The 26,866-nt window shown below is 38.6% G+C and overlaps 1 protein-coding gene and 1 long non-coding RNA gene across 8 annotated transcripts in view; one reads left to right on the top strand and one right to left on the bottom strand.

Annotated features, from left to right (window-relative positions):
• The window catches only part of MID1 (midline 1), a 242,505-nt gene that overhangs the window by 88,060 nt on the left and 127,579 nt on the right, over nucleotides 1-26,866 (bottom strand). For 5 of the 7 annotated variants that reach the window (XM_042037855.1, XM_042037881.1, XM_042037843.1 and 2 more), the window contains exon 2: nucleotides 6,266-6,981. In XM_042037855.1, coding sequence (XP_041893789.1) covers nucleotides 6,266-6,925 — 660 coding nt within the window. In that variant the 5' untranslated portion in view covers nucleotides 6,926-6,981. Of the gene's footprint in view, nucleotides 1-6,265; nucleotides 6,982-18,912; nucleotides 19,067-26,866 lie in introns of those variants that run through there. The other 2 variants (XM_042037852.1, XM_042037870.1) reach the window with 2 other exon arrangements.
• Nucleotides 6,978-16,582, top strand: LOC121669231. The gene is made up of 3 exons (XR_006017655.1): nucleotides 6,978-7,137; nucleotides 7,995-8,042; nucleotides 16,083-16,582. It is a non-coding gene; the product is annotated as an uncharacterized LOC121669231 (long non-coding RNA).

Raw genomic sequence — 26,866 nt, 5'->3', positions numbered from 1 at the left:
TCATTGTCCGTTATCCACAGTCATACACATGAAGAACTTCAAAATGCATCTAAAATAATAATAAACACACACACACTTCCCCCCATGAAAGACTAATTTTGGTATTCTGTATTAATACTTTCTGTTATCCTTCTAAACTATGACAAAGAAATACCAAATGGAGGAAACAGACATTGCAGATAACACTGCACTAAAGAGAGAATTTTATAAAGTCTGCCTTAAATATATTTCAATGAAATAAAATAAGTGTAGCTGGAAAACCACTGTAGTAAAAGAGCTTATTCCTACATCAATCCTCTTCCATGCAACAACTTTATATTTTTGGATCTTTGCAAATACTGAAACATAGCCAGTTAGTTATATTTTTGCATCCATTTCTGGGTCAAATAATTAGGTAATATCAAATAATATTCTATACTAATTGCTGTGACCATTCATCATTTTAATTTGATAAAAAAATTTATACACTGAAATGTCTATCAAACAGTATCTAATTTAATAATAATATGATAATAGTATCAAGCTGCTTCTAATCTAAAAATAATGGAAGTCCATGAGCTCTACATTTTGCCAGGCTGGATATGATGTTCTAACTACATGTTAAACTTGCAGAACTGGCACTATATAAAGTAACACTCTCAATCTGTTAAGTACAATGCAAAGGAAGGTGCCATTTATCTAAATGTTTGATAACACATATCACTATTACACTGACATACTATGCCTTTACATATTGATGCCGAATTGATTTTTGCCTTTTTGCTTTTATATATTCTCTATATTCTTTACATATATTTTTGTAGCTCTGTAGCCCATTATTGTATTTATAGCTGGCATTTTCCCTACTATTAGACTGAAAGACAAAATAAATTCCCCAGCCGCTCCAAGCTGGGGGTCCAAGGTTACATTCTCTGGGAAGCCAGGGTTGAAACCAGCTCTCTGAGACACATTTTCATGAACAAAATTTAGTTCCTTTCTAAGGCGGGGGGTAATTCACAAAAGCGTAGAACCAGGGAAGAATTCTCTCATCACTTATGTCTCTAACTGGGAATTCTTGTCAGTTATGCTAATTTGCTGAACATATAAAAATTGTATGCACTTTATGTTACGTGTGCATCTTCGGCGCTTTCCATCTAGCAAGTTGTGCACCTAGGGATCCTTATGAAGGTAACCCCTTTTTATCACCTAATTGTGCCTGGCTCGTGATTTTAGGACCAGCAAAAAGGCATCAATATCAGTTGGATTTTATTAAAATATCTTCCATTAAATAGAAAGTTAGTAAAGTTAAGGGTATGCAGAGAAACTATAAACTTAGATATGAAAATATTCAGCTTCTAAAAAGATATATGCATAGAATTGTAAAAAAAGATAACAAGTAAATCTATTAATGTATAGTGTCTATATATATGATTAAATATAGTTTTACTGACCTATACATATATATGAAACTGTACATTTTTACTTAAAACACAGGCATATATTTATTTCTTCAAATTCAAGATTCTAGATATTCCTTAAGTTAGACATCACTAAAAATTACCCGTATTTCTATGCTAGACAACTCTACATAGACACAAATACCAATGTATTGTATTATGCAATATTAGTGTTGGTTTTATATACTAACACAAGCACTGTAAATATAGGCATGGAATGTATATAGATATATATTTACATAAATGTGCATAATATATTTATATGTAAGTTTAGAAACAAATGTTCCTCGATTGTCAAGCCCACTGTTTGTAGGAGTACATATTTATAATTGCTGGATTCTTATAACACTTCAGTATATCAATTAATGATCGAGCTGAAATTACAAAATAATGTCACATAAAAATAGTTGGAAAGCTTCAACACATATTTTGCCAGAATCTTTGTGAAGTCATTTGAATATCAAAAGTTTTTTAATCTATAATGTGTATATAGTAGGGAAGTAGACGTATTTTTGCATTCTATTTGTAGTAGCTGTGGACTTGACAAAGTCTCCTACCTTTATATGGTCAAAGGTTTTTAAGAGTTGAATTCATTCCTCCTTATGTGGAAACAATTCCTATACATTTAATATTCATGAGTATTTGAATTGACACATAATAGAAAAAGCAATCCTTGCATCCTGAATCAACAGCATAGGAAAAATAGATGTGTATGGATTCTACCACCAAAACTAGCTGGAAACCAGACAAGCAAGAAGATCCTTTTGTTTCTGGAATTGCTGAGTGCTATTCAGAGAGCTGCCCTGCTTCATAAATATGCCCAAAACAAATCAGCATTAATAAATTTCAAACTAAAATATGGTGAACCAAAGCTAAGCTACAACAGTTTGATTCAGCAGATCTTTCTTGACCAAGTATTAGAAAAATCGTGCCCAAACCATTTTTTACAAGAAAATATATGTTAGAGGTTAAATTCTCGGTAAATATGAAGACAAGTAAAAAAATAAGTTTCAATGGTGTTATGCTGGATTTACACCATTTCAAAATATGTTTTACCATCTATCTTTCTCTTTTGTTACACCTCTTCATTGCTCTTCATGAATATTAAATGAGTGATATATTTCCATCCATGCCTTATATGTGTGTTCTCCTTCAAATATTCTCTATTGTTCAAAATAAATCTTATCTTACTGGTTTTTTTCCTCACATTCATGAGTCTAAATGTATCTATCAAGCAATGGTAATTTTATTAATTTTCTCAGAAAGAAAAAAAGGATATATGCTTAAATTGTCGTTTCCTCTTCATTGCAATAAGACAGAAAGCATAAAATCAATATAAAAAATAATTAGCTATATACATTTTCTTTGAGGTAATATGATGTGGTAAGCACAGGGATTTGTTCTTTCTGTATTTAAAGCTTTGATTGTTTTTGCCACTAAAATTCATTTTTAGCTTATCACAATTTTGATCACCACATTATAAATCCAGTGTATTACCAGTATATTTCCTGTTCTCTGTTTTGGCTTTTTCCTTTACTAATATGCATCTGCCTATGGTCAACTTTAAAAAGATAAACAAAAAACAAAGCACATCTATAAACACTAAACCAACAGTGAGCATGAAGGTGGTATTGTGGTTGTGTAGCTAAGCAAGAAAGGATTGCTCCTGAAGGAACACAAATGCCCTCAATCCCCTCTGCCCCAATACAAGTTGAGTAACAGAAGCACCTCTCAGGGCTGGAGATGTAGTAGCCAAAGGAAAATACTTTCTTATTTTGAGATGCCCACAATTGTTGCTACACTGACTGTTAAACACACTTCAATGTAAACGCCTCTGCTGGGCAAGAGTACAGAGCTCCTAATTAAGGAGTTTCATTTTTGCCACGAAAGGAACTAGATTGCAATGGCATCTTTTGTCCTATCCTTGATGAGGGGTGAGATACTGTTTAAATCATTAGTAACACCACTGCAAGAAAATGTAATTAGCATAGCTTAACACCCAGAACAGCACAACTTGCTGTTGTTAGTATCAATAGTGTGTTGATTTAAAAAGAACAATCAAAAGAAAGTCACCTTAAGTGGTTTTGCTTTTCTTTTTGAAAGATAAAGTTAACCACACATTTTTTAACTGATCCACTATACTATTAGCTACCTCACTCCCATTCTTTCAGAATTTTTTTTAAAGATTTGGGTAGCCTATATATCAAACCCCATGTATACTAAAAACTACAGCAGCAATATAGCAAACAACAACCCATTTTCTCATGTGGAGATTTTCTAATCCATTTCAATATTTAATTTGCCCAGTGTGCACATTACCTGTAAGTTGATAAAGACCATCTGCAATCTCATGCCTAATATTATGTTAGAAAAATCAGTGATTCAAGCAGTCATATGACCCTTAAGGAAGAAGGAGGAAGAGGCCTGAGTGTGAAAATGGACCTGAAATTTTTGCCCATCAGCTACCAAATTCTAGTGTGAACTGGTATCGTTCCATTACTTCTGGGGGTAAATGCTAATCTACAGAACTGAAAATCTCATTTTCTAATATTGATTTGTAAACCAGAACTAATTGCTGTGACGGGAGAGGTAATGAGGAAAGGGAAGACATTACTTTCAGATTACCTTCTTATGAACGGAGAATGGATGCTGGATCTGCACGGAAACCACTTGGCCTAATGTTCCCGGACCAGACCATGGCTGTGTCGTATATGTGGCATAATTGGCATGACTGATGTCATCACTGGCATTAGCAATATGAAATAGGCTGCTTCATGACTAAGATGATAGGAACAGGATTTCACATAGACTAATAATTGCCTGTGTAAATTTCTTTTATACAGTTTGGGTACAAAGAAATTCTGCATCTCGAAAAAATCATTAAAATAATATAAATAAGGCTAGGAGTTATTCTGAGACAAGAGCTACTTGGCTCAAGTCTATGCTAACCATTAAATTAGTACTTTAATTAGTCTTCAAGAAGGCTGGAGTAAAGTACTTAAGTAGGCTTTTGCCAGGTTAGCTAACCTGAGTGACATCCAGTGTGAATGTTACTTGTCTTTTTGAGATACATCTTCAGAGTTTGCCCAGTCATCTTTGCAGAGAAAAGACACAGATTATGCAAAAATACCCCCATTTTCTTCCTATCTACAGTATTGAGTCAAAGATCGCAAGGGAGAGGACATGATTTTTAGTCTTCTTTCAAGACTTGCATTATGTGTGTACATCAACACCAAGAAATATTTACTACTTTTTTCACATCCTCAAATATATGCTTATCCAGTATTTAATGTTGAAGGTCTTTCATGTTAAGTAGTATATTACTACTGGTATAAAGGTGGTAACGAGTACATTGTTATGTTATTAAATAATAGCACCTGTTAAGAATGTAAACCCACTGAATTATTAAAAAGATTATTAAAAAGATTATTAAATCTGTGTACCTTTTCACATTTATGGCCTGTGTCAATGTTATCAAAACTATTAAAATAATAAATTAGTTCAGGAAAAAAGAATAATAAATTAGTTCAGGAAAAAAGAAAGCAAAAATAACAACTCCTCTTGGTAAATAAAAAGGTCTTTAAGAGATGAAAGGAAGTTATCAGGCCCAGGTAAAGATGTGTCTTTCACTATGTTAATATAAATCACAGAATACCATCCACACGTTTCCATAGCACAGAGGCACAAAACCCACACAGAATGTGTATGCAGATTTCACCACCAATCACCTAAATTTATCACAGACATGTGTGCAACCACATGCTTTAATCTGAAAGTATTTAACTTAGTTAAACCTATAATTCAGTTTCTTTTCCACATCCAAAATTCTGTGTGGGAAGGCTGGCAATTAAGCCTTGCTCTCCATGCTTGTGATTTCTTGATTGCAGCCCATCTTTAAAAATTCCCCCCACAGCTGCACACAAGCACATGCAGACCATTCGGAGGGAGTGGGTGGAGGAAAGCGAGGGATGCCTAATTCCTGCCTTGGCTCTGCAGCAGCACAGGAATCAGCACGAGAGGAATGTACACCCAGGTGGGTGTGAGGCCCCCTGCCTTTGCCCCAATGTTCAGCAGGAGCTCTGGCTCTGCTGGCAGCCTGGAGAGCCTCCAGAGCACACTGAGACCTGGCTGCCCACTGCCACCTTGCCCAGGGCATCCTGCACAGGGTCAGGCTGCTGGAGCCTCCCGGTTACCTGGCAGGAGATGTGCCAGAAGCTTGCTGAACCGTGGGAATGCTGCAAGAAGATCAGAAACAATTTTGGCTTTGTTTCCAGGATCGCACTGCCTGCGAGCCTGGTGGGAGACAGCGCGGGGAGAGCGGAGGCGGCATTCGGCTTCCCTGGCTGGATGGGCAGCTGGCATCCCTGAAACCAGCACAGATAAATGCAGCTCCTGTTAGTGGTGATGTGAGGGGCTTTTCACAATGAAAGCAACCTAATGAAAAATAATCAACAGCAAAGCATATGCAAAGAATGCCTGACATTTCAATGAGCGCCTGTGTACCTGTAGTCAGCACTAAACCTTGCCAGCTGCCAGGAGTAAAGCTGCAGGTAGATAAGAAAATTCACCTAAACAGTACTTTATGCTGCATATTCCTTATTACAGCTCTAGACAAATCCAAACACAAGTGAGGAATTTTTTCTTTTGTAAAATCTGGCACCTTTTACATGGTGAGCAAATGCACATACAGATCTGTATCTCATGATTAGAGATTGCACATCTCCCTGTCCCAACCACTGCCTGAATGAAGACTTTAGCATGCTACCAAAGGGTACTTTCCTTCCCAACCACACACTGCTTGGCTAAAAAAATTGATAGGTAACACTGACCTTTAGCTTGTCATAGCGGTCACTTAAAGCTGCCACCTGATGGTCACGGTGTCGCCCGACCAGTTTACACAAGGCACAAATTAACTGGTCATCAGTCACACAGTACATGTTAACTTTCTCGTCCTCATGCTCCAAGCACATTAATCCCCTGATGTGAGAGTCCGGGATGGGCTCGATGAGACGGTGGCCGGTGAATGGCTTCTTATTGGGGTGAGTGGCTTTCAGGCACTCCTCGCAGTAGGACACCTCGCAGGTAACGCAGGTTTTCACCGCCTCCTGGGCAGGGTCCTGGTCGCAGAACTGGCAGAGGACCTTCTCGCAGGACGACATGCTGTTGTTATCGAACGCCCGCTCCCGGCGGGTCTCGCTGGGGGAATTGGGCCCACTGACTGAGGCTTTCTGAAACCTGTCAATGATGTTCTGCAGGGTGACGTTGCGCTTGAGCCCGTCTAGACCGCGCTGGCTGAGGGTGATGACATAGCGGCAGGTCGGGCACTGGAAGGCGGTGATAGACTCCACTGGCTCGTTGGTGGCGCAGTGGGAGACCAGGATGCGGTGCGCGCAGTTGAAGCAGAGGCTGTGAGCGCAAGGCAGCAGCAGCGGGTCTTCAAACAGCTCTAGACAGATAGGGCAGGTCAGTTCTGACTCCAGTGTTTCCATCTTCAGGCAAAGCTTTCCTGTGGCGTCAGCGAAATCCAGGGAAGCTGATCAGCTATCTGGAAACACACGTAAAATTCGATTAGGCAAGAGAAAACATGAGGGGTCAGCCGTGGGGGGTTGTCAACTTTCGCCACTGCTCCCTGGTCTGTCAACTCACCATGCCGGGCGGGAGAGCAATCAAAAGTTTTGAACCAGCACATACACACATCAAGGTATTTAAACTGTTTTGTTTTCCCCCCTCTCTGTTCACTTAAGAATGAAAAAACCCCAAACGTTTTTAATTTTTTTTCTCTTTCCCTTTCTCTCTCATGCGATCGAGAAAACAGCAGATGTTTCTGTGCATTATTAAAACCCAAAATGATGAACTTCGAACAGCCTATTACAGCAAAATTAGATTTCTTTTGGAGATGCTACTTTTGGCTTCACTCATTTATTAGTAAAACTTTTTTAAAAACCCTACAAATTTGCAAAGCATTAGTACTTTTTTAAAAACCCTACAAATTTGCAAAGCAAGGATTAGTACAGAGTATTGTAACTGATAAGTTTAAAATCTCTATTAGCATTAAAAGAGTTATTTTATCAGATTGAAATTTTCACTTGCTACTATAGCAATAGCACAGCATTTGGAGCACATATCTGTGTTTACTTGTGCAAATATGTGTATGGATATAAACACAAGGAGTAATGTTTCTAAGGAAGCATGTGATATCCTACATATATGTATGGTATATATCATATACTGATATACTCCTATGTATTTCAAGAACACATGCAGCTATATTTATATGTACCTGTATGTTCGTGCATATATATAACTGTGTATATATGCCAAAAAGTATATCACATACATGCTTGTAGTAAGATTAATATAGCCACGGGAACACACAGTACTGTAGCTGAAATGCCCAAATGATGATGCCAAACAGTAGTTTAGCCCAAATTACTGCTGATCCTAATCACTAATACAAGAAAAGCCTCTACACAGTAAGAAAGTAAAATATAGTGAGATAGTAAAATGTGTGATTTGCCTAGGAGGGTTTGTGTGTGACATGCATTTATCTGGCTTCAGGGATGCCAGCTGCCCATCCAGCCAGGGAAGCCGAATCCGGGACATTGTGTAAGTATCCATTTTTGTATGAGTACTCTCTGCTGCTAAGACACACGAACTATGGCTTGCTTTAGTGAACTTATTAAACCCCTGAAGTGGATTTGGATGAGAATCAATGATTTTTGAATGGAGGGCATGGGATTTTCTGGAGAAGGCAGCAGTACACCCCCATCACAGATCAACTGAAACTTCATTTTGCTTCCTTTCCTGCGCTCAGTGTTACAGAGAATGGTTTTGAAAGAGTCGCCCTACGCAGCTCTCCCTGCCTAAACTCCCATCAAGGGCCCGTCACTGCCACAAGCAGACGGGTCAGTGAAGCAGAAGCAAAAGCTATGCTTCACACTCACAGAGCTGTACCTCTTCACAGTACAATCTATTTAAGCTTTGTTGCTCATAACTGAGGATGGCTTCAGATGGCACAGCTGCATCGTCTTTACACTGTAAAGTCATTGTTCTGTTGTGTGAACTCTTGACTCCTCCCCTGGCCAGGGAAAAGGACAGAAGGACAAGAATCCCCCACAATCAAACCTTGATTCATTAAGGGTGAGAAAAGCTACAGGGCTCATTAGCAGCCTTGGGAACCAAGCATGCTTGAATCTTCTGTACTTCATGACAATTAGTGTGGGGAGCGTTGTGACAGTGACAGGAATGCTACCTATAACCCCAACACAAACCAAAGCAAAAAGGAAAGTTCAGCAAACAGTGGCAAGGTTCAGACTTCACCATTGGTATTTAGTCCTCCTTGCTGCGTGGGAAGAGTAGCAAGGCGTCTGTTCCAGAGGTATGCTTAGAAATTAGGATACTTTGCCTCTTTGCACTAATGCGTCCTTTTATTCTACCGAGAAATCTGAGCATTTAAAAAATGCACTGACCCCATCACAAAATTTGCTTTCCTGTATCTTCTGTGATGCTGATCTCATTTGAAGTAACGTTCAGTTTGCCAAAGACTAATTCATTTATAGCTATCCATCAGTTGCCATAATTGCATGGTGCATCTGGTCAAAATTAAATGTCTGGAAATTTAATATAAGCAGGAAGACAACTCCCCTCTCAGCCATAGCCATGCAGCAAAGAAGAGATTAAAACCTTTTCTGCAAATGAAGACCAGTTTGTCTTTCCTCCTCTTCACTCTCTGTCTCACAGAAGTCCCAGAAGATCAAAATCTCATTCACATTGTTTGAATCCCTTCCACACCACAACTGTCTACCTCATCATCCCCTTATCCTGCAGGCTAAATGCTGCACTGGAAAAGGGAGAAGGGGATTTGGGCTTGGCAGGAGACAATATTTAAAAAGACAAACTAATCATTGCTCATCTATTGGCAGCCCTGTGAAAACCTGCCAGCCTTTCAGGTTTGTTTCTTAGGACCATGTTCAGAATACAGGGCTTTCTTCTATGCTAATCTTTCTGTGCAAAATTCCTTCTGCACCTCCATGTGCCAAACAGTTTCATTCATTCCATTTCCTTCTTAAAGCACTTTTTTTAAGCAAAGGCTTTTTTATACTAATTGTATACAAGAGAGGTATAGATAAACAGCTAGAAGCAGCAGAAAAACATTTGCATCACTGCCTCATAGAAAGATGTTTGAATCACCATTGGGGCTCTACACAAATACCACCATCTCAATTGATGACTAACTCTAATCTATCTGACCTGAATGAGCAGCAGTTCAGCCCTAACTAATGCTATTCAGTATGAGCAAGGATGCCAAAATCTGATCTCAGACTGTAAACATCTTGGAATAAGAACCTATCTTCCAAGGTAAACAAAGCTGAGCACACTGATAGAAACCAAAAAATTACCTTTCCCTGTTTTCTTTTGCAGTTGCAAATAAGTCAAAACACACCACACCTGGGACTGAATAATGAATCCTTTGAGAGCCCCTCACCAAAGAGGGGCTGCATTTTCTGGACAATCAAATGATTACTCTTTAATCCACTTCAATTCTGCTTTCACTTTTAAATAGGTGCCTAAAGTACAGATGAGTGTGCTGATGATCTAGCTACAAAATCTTTCAAACTCACTGGCCCTTGCCTTAAGGTTTCATATTGAATTTGTTGGGTTTTTTTTCCTTGATGACGGTAGAGAATCCATAGCTACAGAAAACTGGAAGACTAGGCAGAAATACAATATGCATGGTTTATATACACATATGGTTGTATTCCATATTCAACTCAGCTCAAAAATTGAAAGGCACACAGCCTTCAGACACAGGAAGGAAAGAAGGAATTTCTAGTACACAATTTCCCATTAGCAAAAATATGGAATTACTGGCAGAATATTATATTATAACCAAAATGTCATTGAAATGACAAGTATTATTTTTCTACCTACAGGAGGTACTTTTAAGACCGGATATCAAAATAAAAGTGATTGTCAAAACAAATCTTATTTAAACAACAAAAATATACTTAAATAAATTTGCATTTTTGACATCTCCCCAGGCACATAATGATTAGTTATGCAGTATGTTGTAAACATGCACTAAATGAAATCCCCAAATCAATCTAGTTCATTGCAAGACTTCTAGTAACACTAGTGGAATTAGCATCTCTGTACCTCTGGTTACAAGCATGACATATTTTGTAGGTGGCATTAACACCATCATTTGCCAAGACATAGCCTAGCAGCAACAGTGGGATAACTTCTGAGATAACCAATTTAGGAAGGGAAAAAAAAGTTGCTTCAGAGAAGCAATTGCAGCCAGAGAAGAAGGGAGTGAGAGTATGTTAGAGAAACAGCTCTGTGGACAGCAAGGACAATGAATAAGGAGATGGAGGAGATGTTTCAGGTGCAGATTTCCCTGCAACCTGAAAGGAACTAGATGAATGTGTCTTTACAAACAGATGGTGTGAATCTGCTTGCAGATAGGGCCAGGGACTTGGTGGTAGGGAAGTAACAGGAGAAACCATCAGTTTCAGAAAACATTACTAATTGACATGGACTGCTGCCCAGCCAAGGTCTTGATAAAATCCTGAACTTTGAGAAAAAGAACAAGGACTTAATAGAGCTATATTATACAAAGGATGTGTATGTGTGTGTGTGTGTGTTTGCATGTTAAGGGGAACATATAATAGGTGAGTTGGGAAGTCTGTACCTTCCAAGTGCCTTAGTCACTGGGGAAAGGGAGAGGGTAATGTGGCCAGGAAAATTAGGATGAAAAGGAAGATGCATCCTCCAACAATTTGAGACACCCCATGGGGAAATGCCCTATGGCCTCTCCCTTTGTTCATGAATAAAGTTACAGGACTCCTCTGTCTCCTTTCTGGACATAAACCTCTCTGGCAATGTGAATTTTTCTGCACAAGCCTGTGGTGAAGACCATGGTGAGGCAGGCTGTCCCCCTGCAGGCTGCAGACGTTCATGGTGGAGCAGAGATCCAGCTGTAGCCCTTGGAGGACTTCAGAGCAGGTGAATGCCAAAAGGAGTCTGTGACCCTGTGGGAAGCCCATGCCAGAGAAGATTCCTAGCACGACTTGTGACCCTATGAGGGATCTGTGTTGGAACAGCCTGTTCCTGAAGGACTGCACCCTGTGGAAGGGACCCACACCAGAGAGTTTGTGAAGAACTGCACTCTGTGGGAAGTACTTACGCTGCAAAAGTTCTTGTAGGAACTGCTGTCTCCTATGGGATGGGCCCCACACCAGAACAGAGGAAGAGTGTGAGGAGTCCTCCATCCGAGGAGGAAGGAGTGGCAGAAACAATGTGTGATGAGCTGACTGCAACCCCCATTCCCCATCTCCCACTGCTGCTAGGGAGAACAAGGCAGAAAAATCAGAAGTGAAATTAAGCCTGGGAAGAAGGGGTGGAGAAGAAGGTATTTTCTCATTACCCGATTCTGATTTGTTTGGTAAAAAGTTAAATTTATTTCCCCAAGTTGAGTCTGTTTTGCCTGTGACAGTAGGTGAGTGATCTCTCCCTGTTCTTACCTTGACCCATGAGCCTTTCATTATATTTATTCTCCCCTACTCAGCTGAAGAGGGGAGTAACAGAGCAGCTTTGGTTGGCACTTGGCATCCAGCCAGAGTCAACTCACCACAAATATAAAACCACACTTATAAATGAATGTGTCAAAAATTCTAGTATCTTGAGATCACTTCTGGTCAGTAAAACACTGCAGAATTCTCCTCACACTGAATAAATACCTAGCTATTACAATAAAGCTAGCAGGCAATGTTTTAGCATGCCACACAGTGTCTCCTGCTCTTTTTCTATTCCAGCTGGTCCTACAATGTTCAGGAAAGGTGAGAACAGAGTCTATCAGGAGTGGAAAAGCAGTGGAAAACAATGTCCTACAAAACTTCACTTTCCACTGTTGCAAAGGTGGAGCTCACGGCATGAATTAAAGCTGTTTCATTTCAATTGTAGTGAACTCAGTCCTGTTGTAGGAGGAAGCAGCTGTAGGCCATTTCAGAATTTTTAAGCGTCTTACTAACAAATAGCACTGGGCAAAAGAGTTGGACTTGTGACATGTTCCAAAATTCCTTGAAAATTCTCTCCAGTAAAAATCACAGTTTGTAGTGGTTTGGTGAACTACAGCCAAAATATGCCAAGCTTGAATAGCATTTTTCTTTGTCATGTTTTCTAGCAATTTACTGTGTTAAGACTGCCATGGAATGGCTGCTACAGTAAAGGCTGTTTCAGCCCTGGTCCTCCAAACTCATATACAGGATGGACACAAGACCACCGGTTAATTTAAAGATTGAACACCTGAAGATTAAGTATTTTTGTTGAAAACACTTGCCAGCTTTTTTGGCTAGAAAATGAAATTTATTAAACCGCCATTATACAAATACAAAAAGAAATTGAATACAAAATATAAGTATGTAAGTATGAAATGAAATAAAATGTGCATGTGTGTGTCCATACATATACTTAAGCCTAGGATATGTACAAGGGGAATTGCAGTCAACACCCACACTATTCCTGAGTAATCTATGGAATGCTTAAGCAGGTTACTACTGTAATATGGAGCTGTAGCTTTCAAAGTGGCAACATTTTTCTGTTAAGTGCACAATAAAAGTAAAGTTTTATATATTTTTTTTGTCATAAAAACCTGCTACAGGCTATTAAAAAAACCCCAGCTTTCAATTTCTTCTGTTAACAGTGGAAAAAATAAGAAGCAAATACTATTCTTTTTGCCTTTTTTGATCCTTTTCTAGGATATACACAAAATTGTCTGGGAAAAAACTTTTCCTTCTAACAAGTGAACGCGATTGTTCCACACCCCATTCAATCAACGTTTCAAATACAACCAAACCAATAGCCCAGGTAGTCCCTAGTACATCATGGGTTTAACCTTCTGCACCACAGATATTGAAGTCTGTGAGTACTCATGATGCTAGCAATTGCCAGCAGCACAGCTAGTGAGATGTTCATATAAATAGTGTAGTTTGTGTGAGTAGTGCAAAAAGAACTAATAATCAAACTTCATATTTTTTTCTTTAGAAATGTTTAATGGAAACTTCTACAACAGTAAAGAAAGTGAGCTGCACACACCCCGAAGCAAGCAAATACTTGTTTTCCCACTGGCTTTTATCAAAGCAGCGTGAATTAATAAATATTCAAAGGATAGTGTCTGCTCAACAGCTCTTGATATGCAAAAACAAATGTTCAGCATGAAAGAAAATTACTAGATCATCCTATTCATACATTTTCATTGACAGAAGAATGATCATCTGCCTTGTCTAGAAGTTACATGCAGTGTTTCCATAATGTTGAGATAGCTGTTTTCAACATTTAAATTATATCAGTACAGCAAAAGCACACCTGCAATGCTGTTCGCAGTGACATAAAGTCTTGATAACATCCCTTTCTGGTTGAAACATATGCTAGTAGGAAAATATATTTTTGAAAAGATAAATCCTGTTATGTTATTCAGTGAGACAAGAACATCTCACAGAATTAAGGTTTTTGGCACAACATCACATACTCCTTCTCAAGGGAGATAAAACAATAACTAAGGCTCAAAAACTAACAGACGAGAAAAGAAAAAGATCAAGTCCTCTAAATCCCAAAGCAACCAATAAGTTTCTGATTTAATATTATATATTGTAACATATTAGGTACAACATTACACATGTGCACATAAACCTATACTACTATACACTTGGAATGCTTTTTGGCCTTTATTTTTTATGTTTCTGCAACTCCTGTAGCTTTACATTCTTTAGATACAGGATTTAATATTTCCTCAAAATTCTTCAGGGGAAGGAATGCAATCAATTGTTTAATCTTTAGCACATGTGAATCAGCATTGACCTCCGATTAAATATATGGTTGACGGTCTGTTCCAAAAATATCCTCAACTAAATTCACACTCTTTCTTTGAGAAACTGGTATTTATTCTGGAGTATATCATAGCTATGTAAGAACAAATATCAAGCTCACATCTTGGTCTGGATACTGGGAGCTTGGAAAACAACATGTGGAACAAGCCTCAAAAACTTACCAAAGGGAACAAATTGCTGTACACCACACCATTCTTCCTACCTCACTCATTTCAAGCTAAGAGCATTCTTGATATAGATGCCACTCCACAACAAAAGGAAGGTCAAATAATTTTACCCACCCAAACCCACCAGTTTTAATAAGGCTTTGGTTGCATGGTAGAGCTGCAAATCTCCCACATTTCCCCAGCTTGTGTAATGCCTTAGGTGACACGGTACACCCTGATTTTTAACGTAGACAATACAGCAACAGCAATACTCAGAAATTATGTGCTCCAACACACTCCTTCTAGTCACAAGGGGTCACACACACAGATATGTTAGTGCAGCTTGGAAACACTGGAGCCATTAAGCTGCTGCGAGTTTTCAGAGGAGGTCTTAGGGTGGCAGAAAGAAACTACTGCATTCTCTTCCCACCAAGTTGTTCTGTGAATTCCTCCCCACAGCTAAGTAAAGGGATTCATGGACACTCCTTAAATTTGTAATCGTGTCTTCACCTAGATAATGACATTTTAAGTTCTCATGGAAGAGTACCAGGGTCTGCTTTCTTATCAAAGAGAGCATTTAAAATAACAGCAAGAAGAGTCCCAGGAACTGGTACAGGTATGAAGGTGTGACCTCACCACCACACAGAACTTAAATTACCTGCAATATGTATTTTTGATGAACTAAAGCTCCTTGTATTTATAATCACATTACAAAATACACAGTGTTAACCTCTCACTGTTCTGTTCTCTGGTCCTCATATGTGATCCTCAAAAAAGCCTGTAAAAGATTTTTTACTTTTTTAAAGGAATGAACACACTTTCTCAGAGTTCTAGTCTGTAGATTTGCAAAGAATACAAAGAGATTCTGGCTATTGCAAAAAAACCCCTCTACTGTCTGACACTGAAGAGCTCCTTCTAATTTATGCGTGCTGTACTCTCCATACACTGAACTCCCTAAGATCAATGGTTTATTTAAAAATCAAGATTTTAATCAGGTCATTAGAAGGGGAAATTAGCTGTGAACTGTGGGAAGGTGGAAGATACGGAACAAATTATATCTGTGCTCTGAAGGTTATCGGGTTTAGACCTCTGACAGAAACCTGTCACCAGTGGAGGAAACACCCAGCTCAGGCTTCCTGGGCCTGAGAATAATAAAATGGGAACCAGCAGGAGGACGACTCCATCAGGAAGGAGAATCCTGACACAGGCCCTCACCAGACCCTGAGTCCTGCTCTGAGAGAAGTGGGGACATTTCCCATCCTACTGGTGTCACATGGGCACATTTCTGCCACCACAGCTTGGGGTACCAGGCTCCTGTTCTCCGTTAGCAGAATAATTTTTAGGAGCATTCTTTAGCTCTGTAGACCCAAACAGAAATCTGCAAGTACCTGGAAGCAAATCACTAAAAGAAAAAATGAGACTCCAGTCCCTCTCCTGCTGCAAAGTGGTTCCTAAATGCAGATGGTGACATTCATCTGAATGGGTCTCTACAGGGTGCCTTGGAAATCAGTGGAAAGACATGGCCATCTCTAAAGCCATCTCATTTAAACAAATTGAGATTACCTTTAGTATTAAGTGATCTGTGCTATCTAGATATGTTTATTTTATTCCAGGTATGAAAGGAACTTCAGAATCTAAGAAATTAAGACTACATCAACTAACTCTTTCCAGTGTTCTTGAGCTTGAAAAAGAGAAAATAGAGAATCTAACATCTATTCTTTTTTATTCTGATGTGCTCAACAATCAGTTGTTTAGCCAAATTTGCTTCCAATAAATATCTTTGAATTTGCTTAATTTCTATTGTTCTCTAGTCAAAAATCCAAGAGGAGACACAGAAAACTGAGTCAAGTTGCAGGAGAATGATCCCAAAGCAACCTCTTTTCAGTTGACACCACTGAGGGGGGGGTTTTCTGGATTTAGATAGTTCTGGTCCCTGCTGCATGCAAAAGGCATGTGGACAGTTCCTTAGAACCAGATGCACTAAGTCTTAAGACCAGCCTGCTTGACATGACAAACCTAACTTCAACTTCTGTATTTCATTCACAGTTTTTTGACAAAGCAATAGTTTGCCTTCCTATACTGCAGATCATGAACCAGGTCAAAGACCCCTGTCCTTCCAACTGCTCATCCCAGTCTCTCCTGCCATCTGCTGCAACTTTCTAAAGGTTTTAAAGGGTTACATTTCTCCCGCTCACTGTACCAAGGAGTGTAGTAACAACTTTACTAGTCCTCTCTTCAGATTGCTTGGCATTACCAAATGGCAGCAATAACCCAAATATCCCAAAATAGTTAGGGCATGTATAAAATAGAGCATGATTAAAAATTATGACCCTGACAAAAGAGGACACAAAATGAAAGCTGCATAATCAACTGAGAAGAAAAAGAAGTACAGAATTGTATTTAGTGGTTAACAAGCTGCAGTTGTTCTGCCCCCAAGACACCCAAGGGCTTGGCATCCTAACCCAGTCTGTGGAGTGATGTGATGTACCACCCCTTCCTTAAGTTGAGACACAAAGTCTTAGTCTTTATTCTTTCCTAATAAAGCTAAATACTAAGAAGGTGACAAGGTTCCACCTAACCTCTCTTGAGGACTTCCTAAGTCATATCAATTGGTGTTTTATGTAAAGATCCAGCAGCGCTTTATTGTTTACCAGAGACATGCCCATATGTTTTATTTCTTAAAGTGTTACTTTGCAGAAACATACCACAATAAACCCTGGTGATCCCAAATAGTTTCATCTATGCATTTACGTCCTTTAAGAACGTTATCCTTTTAAGGCTTTTTAAAGACCTGAGACAAAACCGGTCATTATCCACAGCCGCGTAATCTTGCCGCATAGTTTTTAGTAACCACTCTGTGGCAAAACTTCATTACTTTAAGCTAAGAAATTGAAAGCAGCAAAGGGTGCATTGTATCAGCAATGCAATTTGAATCCTGTGTTGCTGCTGTATAACAGCCAGAAGATCCAGTATCAAATTTATTCTCACTCTGCAGAGTGAAAGGTTGTCTTTCGGAGCTGTCACTATAGAGTGTCTTTGTTTCTTAGAGTCCCAGTTTCCTCCAGCCCTGAGATATGGATGGTATTTGCTTTGTACAGCTCTTCTCTGTTCAGGGAGATCCTGATCCTTGGAAAAGCCATGCTTAGTAGCCTCATTAAATGAATAGGAAATGCTTTTTTTACTACCCAGCTATGTCTGTCCTCTGACAACACACACACATATTCATCCACACGCACACATGGATAGGATCCAGAACTACTTACTAGTTTGGTTAGACTACTTACTAGTTTACTTGACACCCCCAAATTAATTGTCCTGCAGATAATCTTCAGAACATCCCAAAAGGGAAAAGGAAAAAGCAACTAAAGTGAGCAATTTCTTCTGAATAATTGTATCAATACCAGCAAAAGGCCTCTCAAATAAAAGGTTCTCAATATCACTCACAAAATAGCTTAGTAGCTTTTAAGGGAGAATGGGGAAAAAAAAAAAAAAAAACAATAGCTTAATTACATCCCTTTAGAATTTCCTCATCAATGACACAAAAACGTCTCACAGTTTATCTCAAAAAAGAGAACAAAATTGTAGATTTCCTGTCAGCTGGCAAGCAGGTCAGTGTTACTGTAATAACTAGAGTAGCACTTGAGAAAGAATTACTGGTATGCATCTGCACAGCTTCCAGCTTTTTCTTCTAACAGCTTCATAAATACCTATTTTCAAACATCACTGAATGTCATCCTTTTCTCAGACAATTGCTTGTCGTGAAATATTTTACTGGGAAAATCACATGATGATTCTGTACCTGTGATCTATGCATGCTGCTGATTCTCCTAAATGTATGCTGTGTTTTGTGGGCTTTTATGGATATAGAATTTGCATATAAAATAACCGTAGTGACCAGACCATCAGTCTGAGCATACTGGTACCAAACATGCATCCTTTGAAAAAACACCACCTCTCAGCCATCATACTTGAAACATGTCACTGCTTTAGGTTAAGTAACTTCATCAGTTACAAATAAATAAATGGAATTTGAAAGGCTTTGCACAAGGAGTAAAGCAGGTTTCAGGGAATGATTGTATTTTTAAAATTTTTCTCATGTAAACATCTATCTCAGCCTTCATCTGTTATTTTAAAAACAGAATTATAATGTTCCAGATGTCGTTAACTCTGTGCAGATGCTAATGCCCCTTTATCTCTCTAGCTGGTTTTATGACAACTAACAAGACAATAAGTCCTTGTTTGAAAATACAAGATGAAAAATGTTCCATTTTTTCCAGACTTCCAAGTACCAAAAAGATAATTCATCACAGCAACAGAGCAAACCTCAACTCCTCCCTGCAACTGCTAAACACATTATAAAATACTTCCTAAATTACTTGCAATGGCAAGCATACACATATGCATCTGCTCCACTCCCAAAAAGCCACCCAGCCGCATACCCACCTCTGGATCCCGCCTTACATCTTCTGTGGGGAACATTGCTGCAGAGACAGGGACCACGCTGGCCCTCTCAGGAACCACCAGCAGCCCAGCTGGGACAGGCAGTAGCAGCCACCACTGTCCCAGTAATCCTGTGGCAGCACTGACTGCGTCTGCAACGGCAAGACAGTTGTGGCTGAAACACAACAGGAAAATCTCCCCTACAATTGCAGGAAAACCCGCTCCACCTAACTGCCTCCGCCAGGATCTGTGCTCCCAAAGCCAGTCCTCCGCGCTGCACCCACAGCAAAACACCTCCTCTCCCTCCCAAGGGCCAGCCCTGCTGGGGTGAAGGCAGGAAGAAATGGATCATCTTGCAGAGCATCCCAGCAAACCACCAAGGGCTGTGGTGGGACACTGCTGACTCATGGCTTGGGTGAGGGCGAGCTTGGCTGTGGGAACAATTTGCCCAGATTTGGGGCTGGCAGCACCCAGCCATGTAATGGGAGGCTGGCTTGGACTGGCCAAACCTGCCATGCTCAAAAGGAACATTTCTAATCTTGCTGTTCTCCAGAATGGCAGAACTCTGCATGACAGACTTGTGGCAAATAATTATTTAACTTCTTTTTTACTGTTTTCTCAAATTATTCAAAAACATAACAGCACAAAGTCCAGCGGTTTGCCAAAAATGGGGGCAATTAGAGAGTACTTGTGTGAAAGACTTCTCTTCCTACAAACACTAATCTCTGAGATTCACCAGGTGAAACACAAGATGATAGCAGTTGCTTAATTTTCTTTTTTTTTTAAATTCTCTTTAACTTGTATGTAAGCAGCAAACTGCAACAGGAAACTGCAAATGCTTTACCAAAGTGCCCGGGAGGAATCCTGACTGAAGTCACACCAGACATTTGGTCTCCAACAAAGGTGTTAAAAAATCACACAAAGTGGAAACAGCAGGAAAGAATTGCTTCCTTGTGTTCTCCGTTTTTCATGTTGCAATGCCCTCTTTCATACAATGGTAACAAAAAGTGAAACAAAACATACCTCAGACATCTGAGCATAAGGTTGCATATCCACACTTGTCTTAGGTTTTCCTTCCATGAAAGGGCCTACACTTTGTTCTTTTGAAGCAATAAACAACTATTGTGATTATTTAATTTCCTATTCATTTCATTTCCTTGAAACAATGGGCCAGAGACCTCATACAAATACATACTCTTCATAAGGCTTTTAAAGGTTTTAGCTGGCAACGTCTGTTAACTTGTGTGTGGAATACCAGCTTCTAACAGGCGAACTGAGTATGCAGAAAGCAAGACAGATGTGCAGGAGGATGACGATTATTAGAACCCTTTTCCATGATATTAAATGTCTATGGATACCTTATAGTCAAGTTATAAGCAGCCCAGTAGAAGCCATAGCACAAGTCCTAGACAGAAGAATTTTAGATTTCTCAACACATATCCTGTCCTTGATCTTTCATTAAACAGCATCATGTAGTTTCCTTGGACTGGCTCTCCAGCCATTGTACTCATCCAGATGCATTTGTGATCAACCGGCCCAAATGATTCTTGATTCTATGATTACCAGATGCTGTCTGCTGCTCTCTTTGTCCACATTATCGTCTGCATTTTCACACCCTTTGCTTGCAGACAACCAGCCACAGTCTGAAGCAGTTTCAATGAACAAACATTTATTTAAATCTTCTTCTCTTTCAATCCTGAAAGTGATACCAATCATAAAAGCGATGCCAATTTCAATAATCTTAATTTTGCTGATACATCTGCCTTAAGCCCTGCATGTGTTTTACTTCAGTTTGAGGGCAACAGTGCATGTGTTACGATAGACAACAATGAGGGAGATTTCAGAACTTAGAGCTGAGTATCTCTATGTGATGGTTTGTCAGAAAAGGCTTCAGATACTTTCACTGCTTATGCACATGTATGCACATATACACATGTATGCAAGTGAATAATTATAAGTTCAAACCCACAGCCTCATAAAGTTGTATTTGTGCCACTGGTGATGCCAGCTTATTTGAGTTATCATTCAAGAATATTAGCTTAGATAAAGAAGACATCTAACAAATATCCTCTGCCACAATAATCTCCCTTCTTCCACTTTTGACCTCGCATGAACTATAAAATAGATGTCTTCTAGCCTTCCTCCTCTGCAATACCTATTGAAATTCACGAAAACCTCAATAGAGATGTCTTCAGATATGGAACTGGATTCTCATATAGCAGAAGGACTGAGATACATGACTGAAAATAATCAAATTACCACAGTTTAACATATCTTTAGTGCTCAGAGCCAACACAGCTGTGGATTTGCATTCTTATGACACCTACCAAGAGCTTTGGTGAATTTTACAAAGGCAACAAAAGGTATTTCAACCACCAACAGCTCCTTTCTGCTGAAAATTACCCCCTTCACCGCAGAATCAGTAGATGAAGTGCTGAACCATACCTCATGTGTTTCTTCGCATGGTATAAACTACAAAAAATGATTGCTTAAGGTGTGTGTGGTTGCAGTAAGTTACAGGAGTGAAAAGAAGCAGGTAGCTTGTAACAGTAATTTCTTAAAATATGTCAAAAGATTCAGTACATATCAACTGGCAACGTCCCTAGCTCAAATAGGATGTGAAGAAATTCAGTCTAAGACTCTGAGCTAATATATTACTAGAGAAATAAGTCACTGTATCTAAATTTAGTATAGCTTAAAGTTCAGAGTCTTAATGAAAATCCATCTATTGACCCACTGTAAAATTTTTCTTTCATCATGTGTGGGTTCTAAAATGATGTATTTCTGATGTCAGAGTCTCCAAAATGTATCTATTTGCTGTGCAGCTGTTGTTTCTGCCAAATTCAGAGTCAGTTCTTCATGGTAAAAGTTTGATCAGTGTGATCCTGTTGTTTAAGGGAGCATTGAGTATCATACTTCGCATCCTGCATGCCTCACAGCTGTGCTGTATAGTTACAGTGTTATTCTGCTTACAATGCTCCTCGCACTCAAGAAACAGAGCACCTTAGGAGCTGAAGCAGATCAACAATAGAATAGAAACAAGCAAGTGCCCAGTTAGGTTACAAGAAATCCTGTTGCCACAAAATATTCAAAGCTCTAGAAAAAGATAATACCAAGACTGATTGGGAGAAGCAACTTAGATGGGGCACAAAATCATAATCCAGTGTTAATCCTGAAATTCACTGACCACAAGCATCCAGCACAGCTTTTTGCTGGGTTCCATTGTGTCGCTTTTAAGTCAGGCATAGATACCTTGGTGAAAACAGTTGGACTTGAAAAATTGGTCCATGTTTTTTAAAGAAAGCTAGAAAGTAAGATTTTTTCCTTGCTAGTTTGGAAATACTAATACGCAGTTTCCAAAATCTCATTTTTACTGCCTTGCCTTCTGCCCTCAGAAGAGAATTCTCTATGCCACTCCTTCAATGTACAGAATAGAAACACAATATTTCTTTTAAAATTCATTATTTGTGCAGTTTTATCTTATTTTGATGGACAGGAACATACATTTTTAGATTGATAGGTGCTGTTGCTGGACACTTATTCCAAACAATCAATCCACTGTCTACAGAAAGCAGATGCCATAGCGTAGTATAATGGATCATATTGAAACTGTAATATTAACAAATGGAACAAATATGCTAATGTCTGCAGTTTGTAACTTTTCACAGGCAGGCACAATCACATAAATTACTTGTCCTATACAGCTAATCATAGGATTCTATGATGAAGAAAACCAACAGCAGTGGATTGGCTAAAAATAGTATCTCCCCAGTCTTTCTTCTCTTACCATATGGTCAGTCAGCACAGAGAGGCTGATCCAAATGACATTAGCAACTCACATTTTTTTGTTCAGGGCCAGAGTAAGAGCAGCCTCACTGCTGTTCTAGCAGCATGTCAGAGATGTAGGGTTTTCCTGCTCCAGGCAGGAAACCTTCAGTACATTTCTGATTAGCCACATCCTCTGCTCACCCCAAGTGAAAGAAGTGGAGAAAATACAGATACTCCTCCCTTTAAGTCAGCATCTGCACCTTGCAATTCTCTTTGAACACTAAGGACATAAAAGGAATAAAAAGGTAGTCTGGCTTTTTGGAAAAATTAAGAAGTATCATGTCACCAAGAGCAATTCATGTGATACAATTTGAAAAATGTCTTAATATTAAATTGTTTCATATGAATGCTAAGTACTGATTCTCCCTCAAATAGTTGTTTAATATTAATTGCTCTTTGAGCTATAAACCTCCTCTTGTCTCGTTGATGGAACTCTTTAGACATTGATGGGTCACTGTACAGGTATGCCATTTCCCCCCTAGTGCTTCATTTGTATTTAAATATCATTTGAATTTGGCCCAATGAACCATACTATAAATCACCCACCATTCAGGCTCTCTGGAGAAAGGCAAAACTGTAATTTCAACAGCAACATGTGATTCTAAAATATTTTGTATCTTGCTGAAGGAGAAATGTGTAGTACTTCTTTCACATTTGAATAGGTTATAAATTGCTCTATCAAATATCATATTACCCCAATTTAAACAAAAGCATATCTTTCAAAACTTCAAAGTAAGTCACAAATGAAAAATCCCCTTGCTTAGAATGTACAGCAGCTGCTTGCAACTTCGGGGTGTAGGCGAGGCAGAGAAAAGGAAAAAGAAAAGCTACTCCCAGACCATTTCACTGCTACACAGAACTTGCTTTTAACAATTCCTTATGATCAGTGAAGCCTCTTGCTCAGTGCTGCATTTTGGGTTTTGGATAGAGAAAGAAGATTAATTACTCTGTTCTAAATTGTTAGATTAACAATACAGCATTGAATGTAGATCCTCTAATTCATGAAGACCTCACGGCCCTGAAGGACACTGAAGGAATAATCAGTGCAGGAGTATGAAAACATCAGTAGAACCTGATGATCAAAATAAGGCTTGAAGAATACCAGTGTGCAAGTATATGTTTAAAAATGGGGAAAAAATTAAAACAAACCCAGTCAAAAGCCAGGAACTTGATCCTTTTTATGTTTTCTCTCCTGAAGCATATCCAAAAAGATTGTTTACCCTTTCAAACTCATCACACGGAAAAGGTTTTGTATTGAAAAGATAAGAAAATTGTTTTCTTTTCTTTTGTTGTTAACTGCTTTTTAGCAGTACAATGCCAAAACAAACTTGAGCTGACATTTACCAAATGTGAAGCCTGAAGTTTTTAAACACATCTTCTGAAGTTTAAGTCTCTTCTACAGCATTTGAAAAGGCAGTTAATCCTAAATTGTGGAGAGGATATTGGGATCTAAAATCTAGACAGCCTCAAAACTTTGGAAGGTTTAGAAATCAATCTTAATTTTGAGGCTCTTGGCTACAGCCAAATCCCCACTGTTTAATATTTTAAAAATTATGGTTTTTTAGCATCACAGGCAGATTAGTATTTTTGGTGGAGATGCTTCACAAATAGGATGTCTGATTATGCTTTACCTCTACGTGATCCGATTCTGATTGGGATAAAAAAATATCACTTTAATGAACTTGACAAACACTGCCTGAATCTGTTCATGTTCTTATATCATGGCCACAAGCAACTGTATTAGAGAAGAAATTTAAATTTATTTTCTTAAACATTGAAATATAGCCCTTAGTATTAAGGAAAGATTATGTGGTATTCATGAGTAGTAGTATGAATCTACACTTCCAGTAATTACAAGCGTATTTTAGCCTAACTCAGCTCCCAGTTTTGCTGAAACTTCAGTTCTGTTTCCAACTAAAGCCACAGTTCAGCAGCTTTCCTATGAAGGGAGAATCTTCTTACTGAAAACGGTAGTGGCAGTTGCTCTGCAGACACTAAGAGACAGCATCAGATACAAGAATTTCTTGGGAACGCTAAATAAAGTTAAGCACATAGACAAATACTTAGAGGATTAGAACAAAAAAAGTTTATGCTAATGAAATAATCTTTAGTCCTGAGGGTATTGTCTATTTTCTTCCAGTGATATTCATATATTAACTGTACCAGTATATTTTAAAAGAAATTAGGATCATTAGCAAATTAAAATGAATAGCCTTGAAAAGTATTAGCAAAAGAAAGCCGTGCCTTTTAATAAAGAAGACTAACTTATGAAAAACAAATCAAAGTATCAGAGAATTCAAATCCTTGCATACCAGCACAGGGCCTGTTAAATGAATTAATTGCCTTTTAGATTTCCAAAAACTTCAAGATAGAGACCCTTGATGTGCAATGAAACATATGCACCCTTTTGTTATTTTTCTAATAGTTTGTCAAGTGAAGAGATATAATTATTTACAAATGCAAGTGTGTAAAAGAAAAAGATTCTGGATATTCAATGTGCTTAATGGAAAGGAAATTGCTTAAAACCTAAAAATTATATACTTAGTCTACAGTTAGTTCAAAGACTAATTCTTGTAACCTCACATAAGATGAATTTAAACACAGACCTCCAGAGACTGCTAAAGAAAACATCTCCACAAAGGCAGGCCTTGCCGATTATGCTTGATTTATGGGTTGATTCAGGTTTTTCTGATTCTCCAATGAAATATAAATCACTTTAACTCATTACATATTATTTTTGTTGCACTACTGACCTGTTCATCTGATTTCTCCTCCATTCAAAACCAAAATGGTTTGAATTAGTAAACCAATATGGATTGCAAAGAGCATTCTTACAAAGTTCAAGTTTTAATTAATGAGCCACTAGAGCCAGGAACACTTGTTAAACATATATCTCTAATTAATCCTATCAATCACTCTCCCTCTAGGTACTCATGATTGGCAAGAGATTAAATAAGCACCAAGTCCTGGACAACACAGCAATAATTTTTTTCCTATTTATTATTAAATCTCTAAATATCTGGCAACTTTCCTCTTGTGTCATACTCTACTCCTTATTTTCTTGTCAGTGTCTTCTCCAGGGTGGTGCACCTGCATCCAGACAGAAAAAACACAACTTACTGTCAAATTTCAGATTAAGGACTCATGCAAGTATTATTTCCCATCAGGCTGACAGAACAGTCTGTCGTTCAAGTTGTAAGCTCTCCAGAGATCCTGCACTATCACTGTAGTCCATGAAATAGAGTTTTCCCCAAAAGCAATGCTGACAAATAGACCAAGAAAGGAAACTGTATGGTATTTCTTTCCATTCTTCAAAAGAATCTCCTGCTACTGTAATCTATCATAAAATACAATGTAAATTACAACTAAAAGCATGAAAAGAAACAGTGCATTTGTACTCAAGCAAGAGAAAAGGAAAAAGGTTAACTAACATCAAAGGCTAGCAGGTAAACCAAAGAACAAGGGCAGCCGTAGTGACTCAAGAAAAAAATCCAAACCAGACAGCTATTAAGCAGTAGCAATATCTTTAGGGAAGAATTTTTATGAAACTTCCAGGTCTTGAGCATGATATTTTTCAGCCTAGAAGCAAAGACAAAGTCCTCTAACTGGCAAGGGTGTTAAAGTTTCTGTAAATGAAAAGGTCATCACACAGGCAGTAATATGTTTCAAAAGCTAAAGTTCATACAGGACTGGTATTAACATACCACAGAATACCAGTAGAGAATAATACATACTGCAGCCATTAATTTTAATCTCCTTGAACCTGAGATTTTTAATAAAGATATATCATTTCATAGGAAGCAGTAACACCAGATCAAACAAATGTTCTCTTCACAGCTGCCATGGAAAGGCTATGTCCCATAGAACATGGGTGACGTAGAAGAAAACTGAGGAACAAACCTATTACTGACAGATCCTCTCCCAGGAATACCCACTCTGATGCAGTGGAACAGCCATCCATGTGCCCATCTTCCATTAGTTACTCTTTTGAAAGCCTTTTTATGCTTGAGCCTTTTACAACATGCCATTTTTTAAGTTTTTGACTTGCTGAGCAATAATTCCACAACCCCCACAAACAAAAACCACCAAAAAACCTTCCCCCCCAAAACCCCATTGCCTATTAGTGCTT

Source organism: Corvus kubaryi, unplaced genomic scaffold (assembly GCF_017639235.1).
Source record: "Corvus kubaryi isolate FWS band 111438036 unplaced genomic scaffold, C.kubaryi_AGA036_p1.0 133, whole genome shotgun sequence".
Taxonomy (NCBI): domain Eukaryota; kingdom Metazoa; phylum Chordata; class Aves; order Passeriformes; family Corvidae; genus Corvus; species Corvus kubaryi.
The sequence above is the reverse complement of the archived record's forward strand: the minus strand, read 5'-3'. Positions and strand labels throughout refer to the sequence as shown.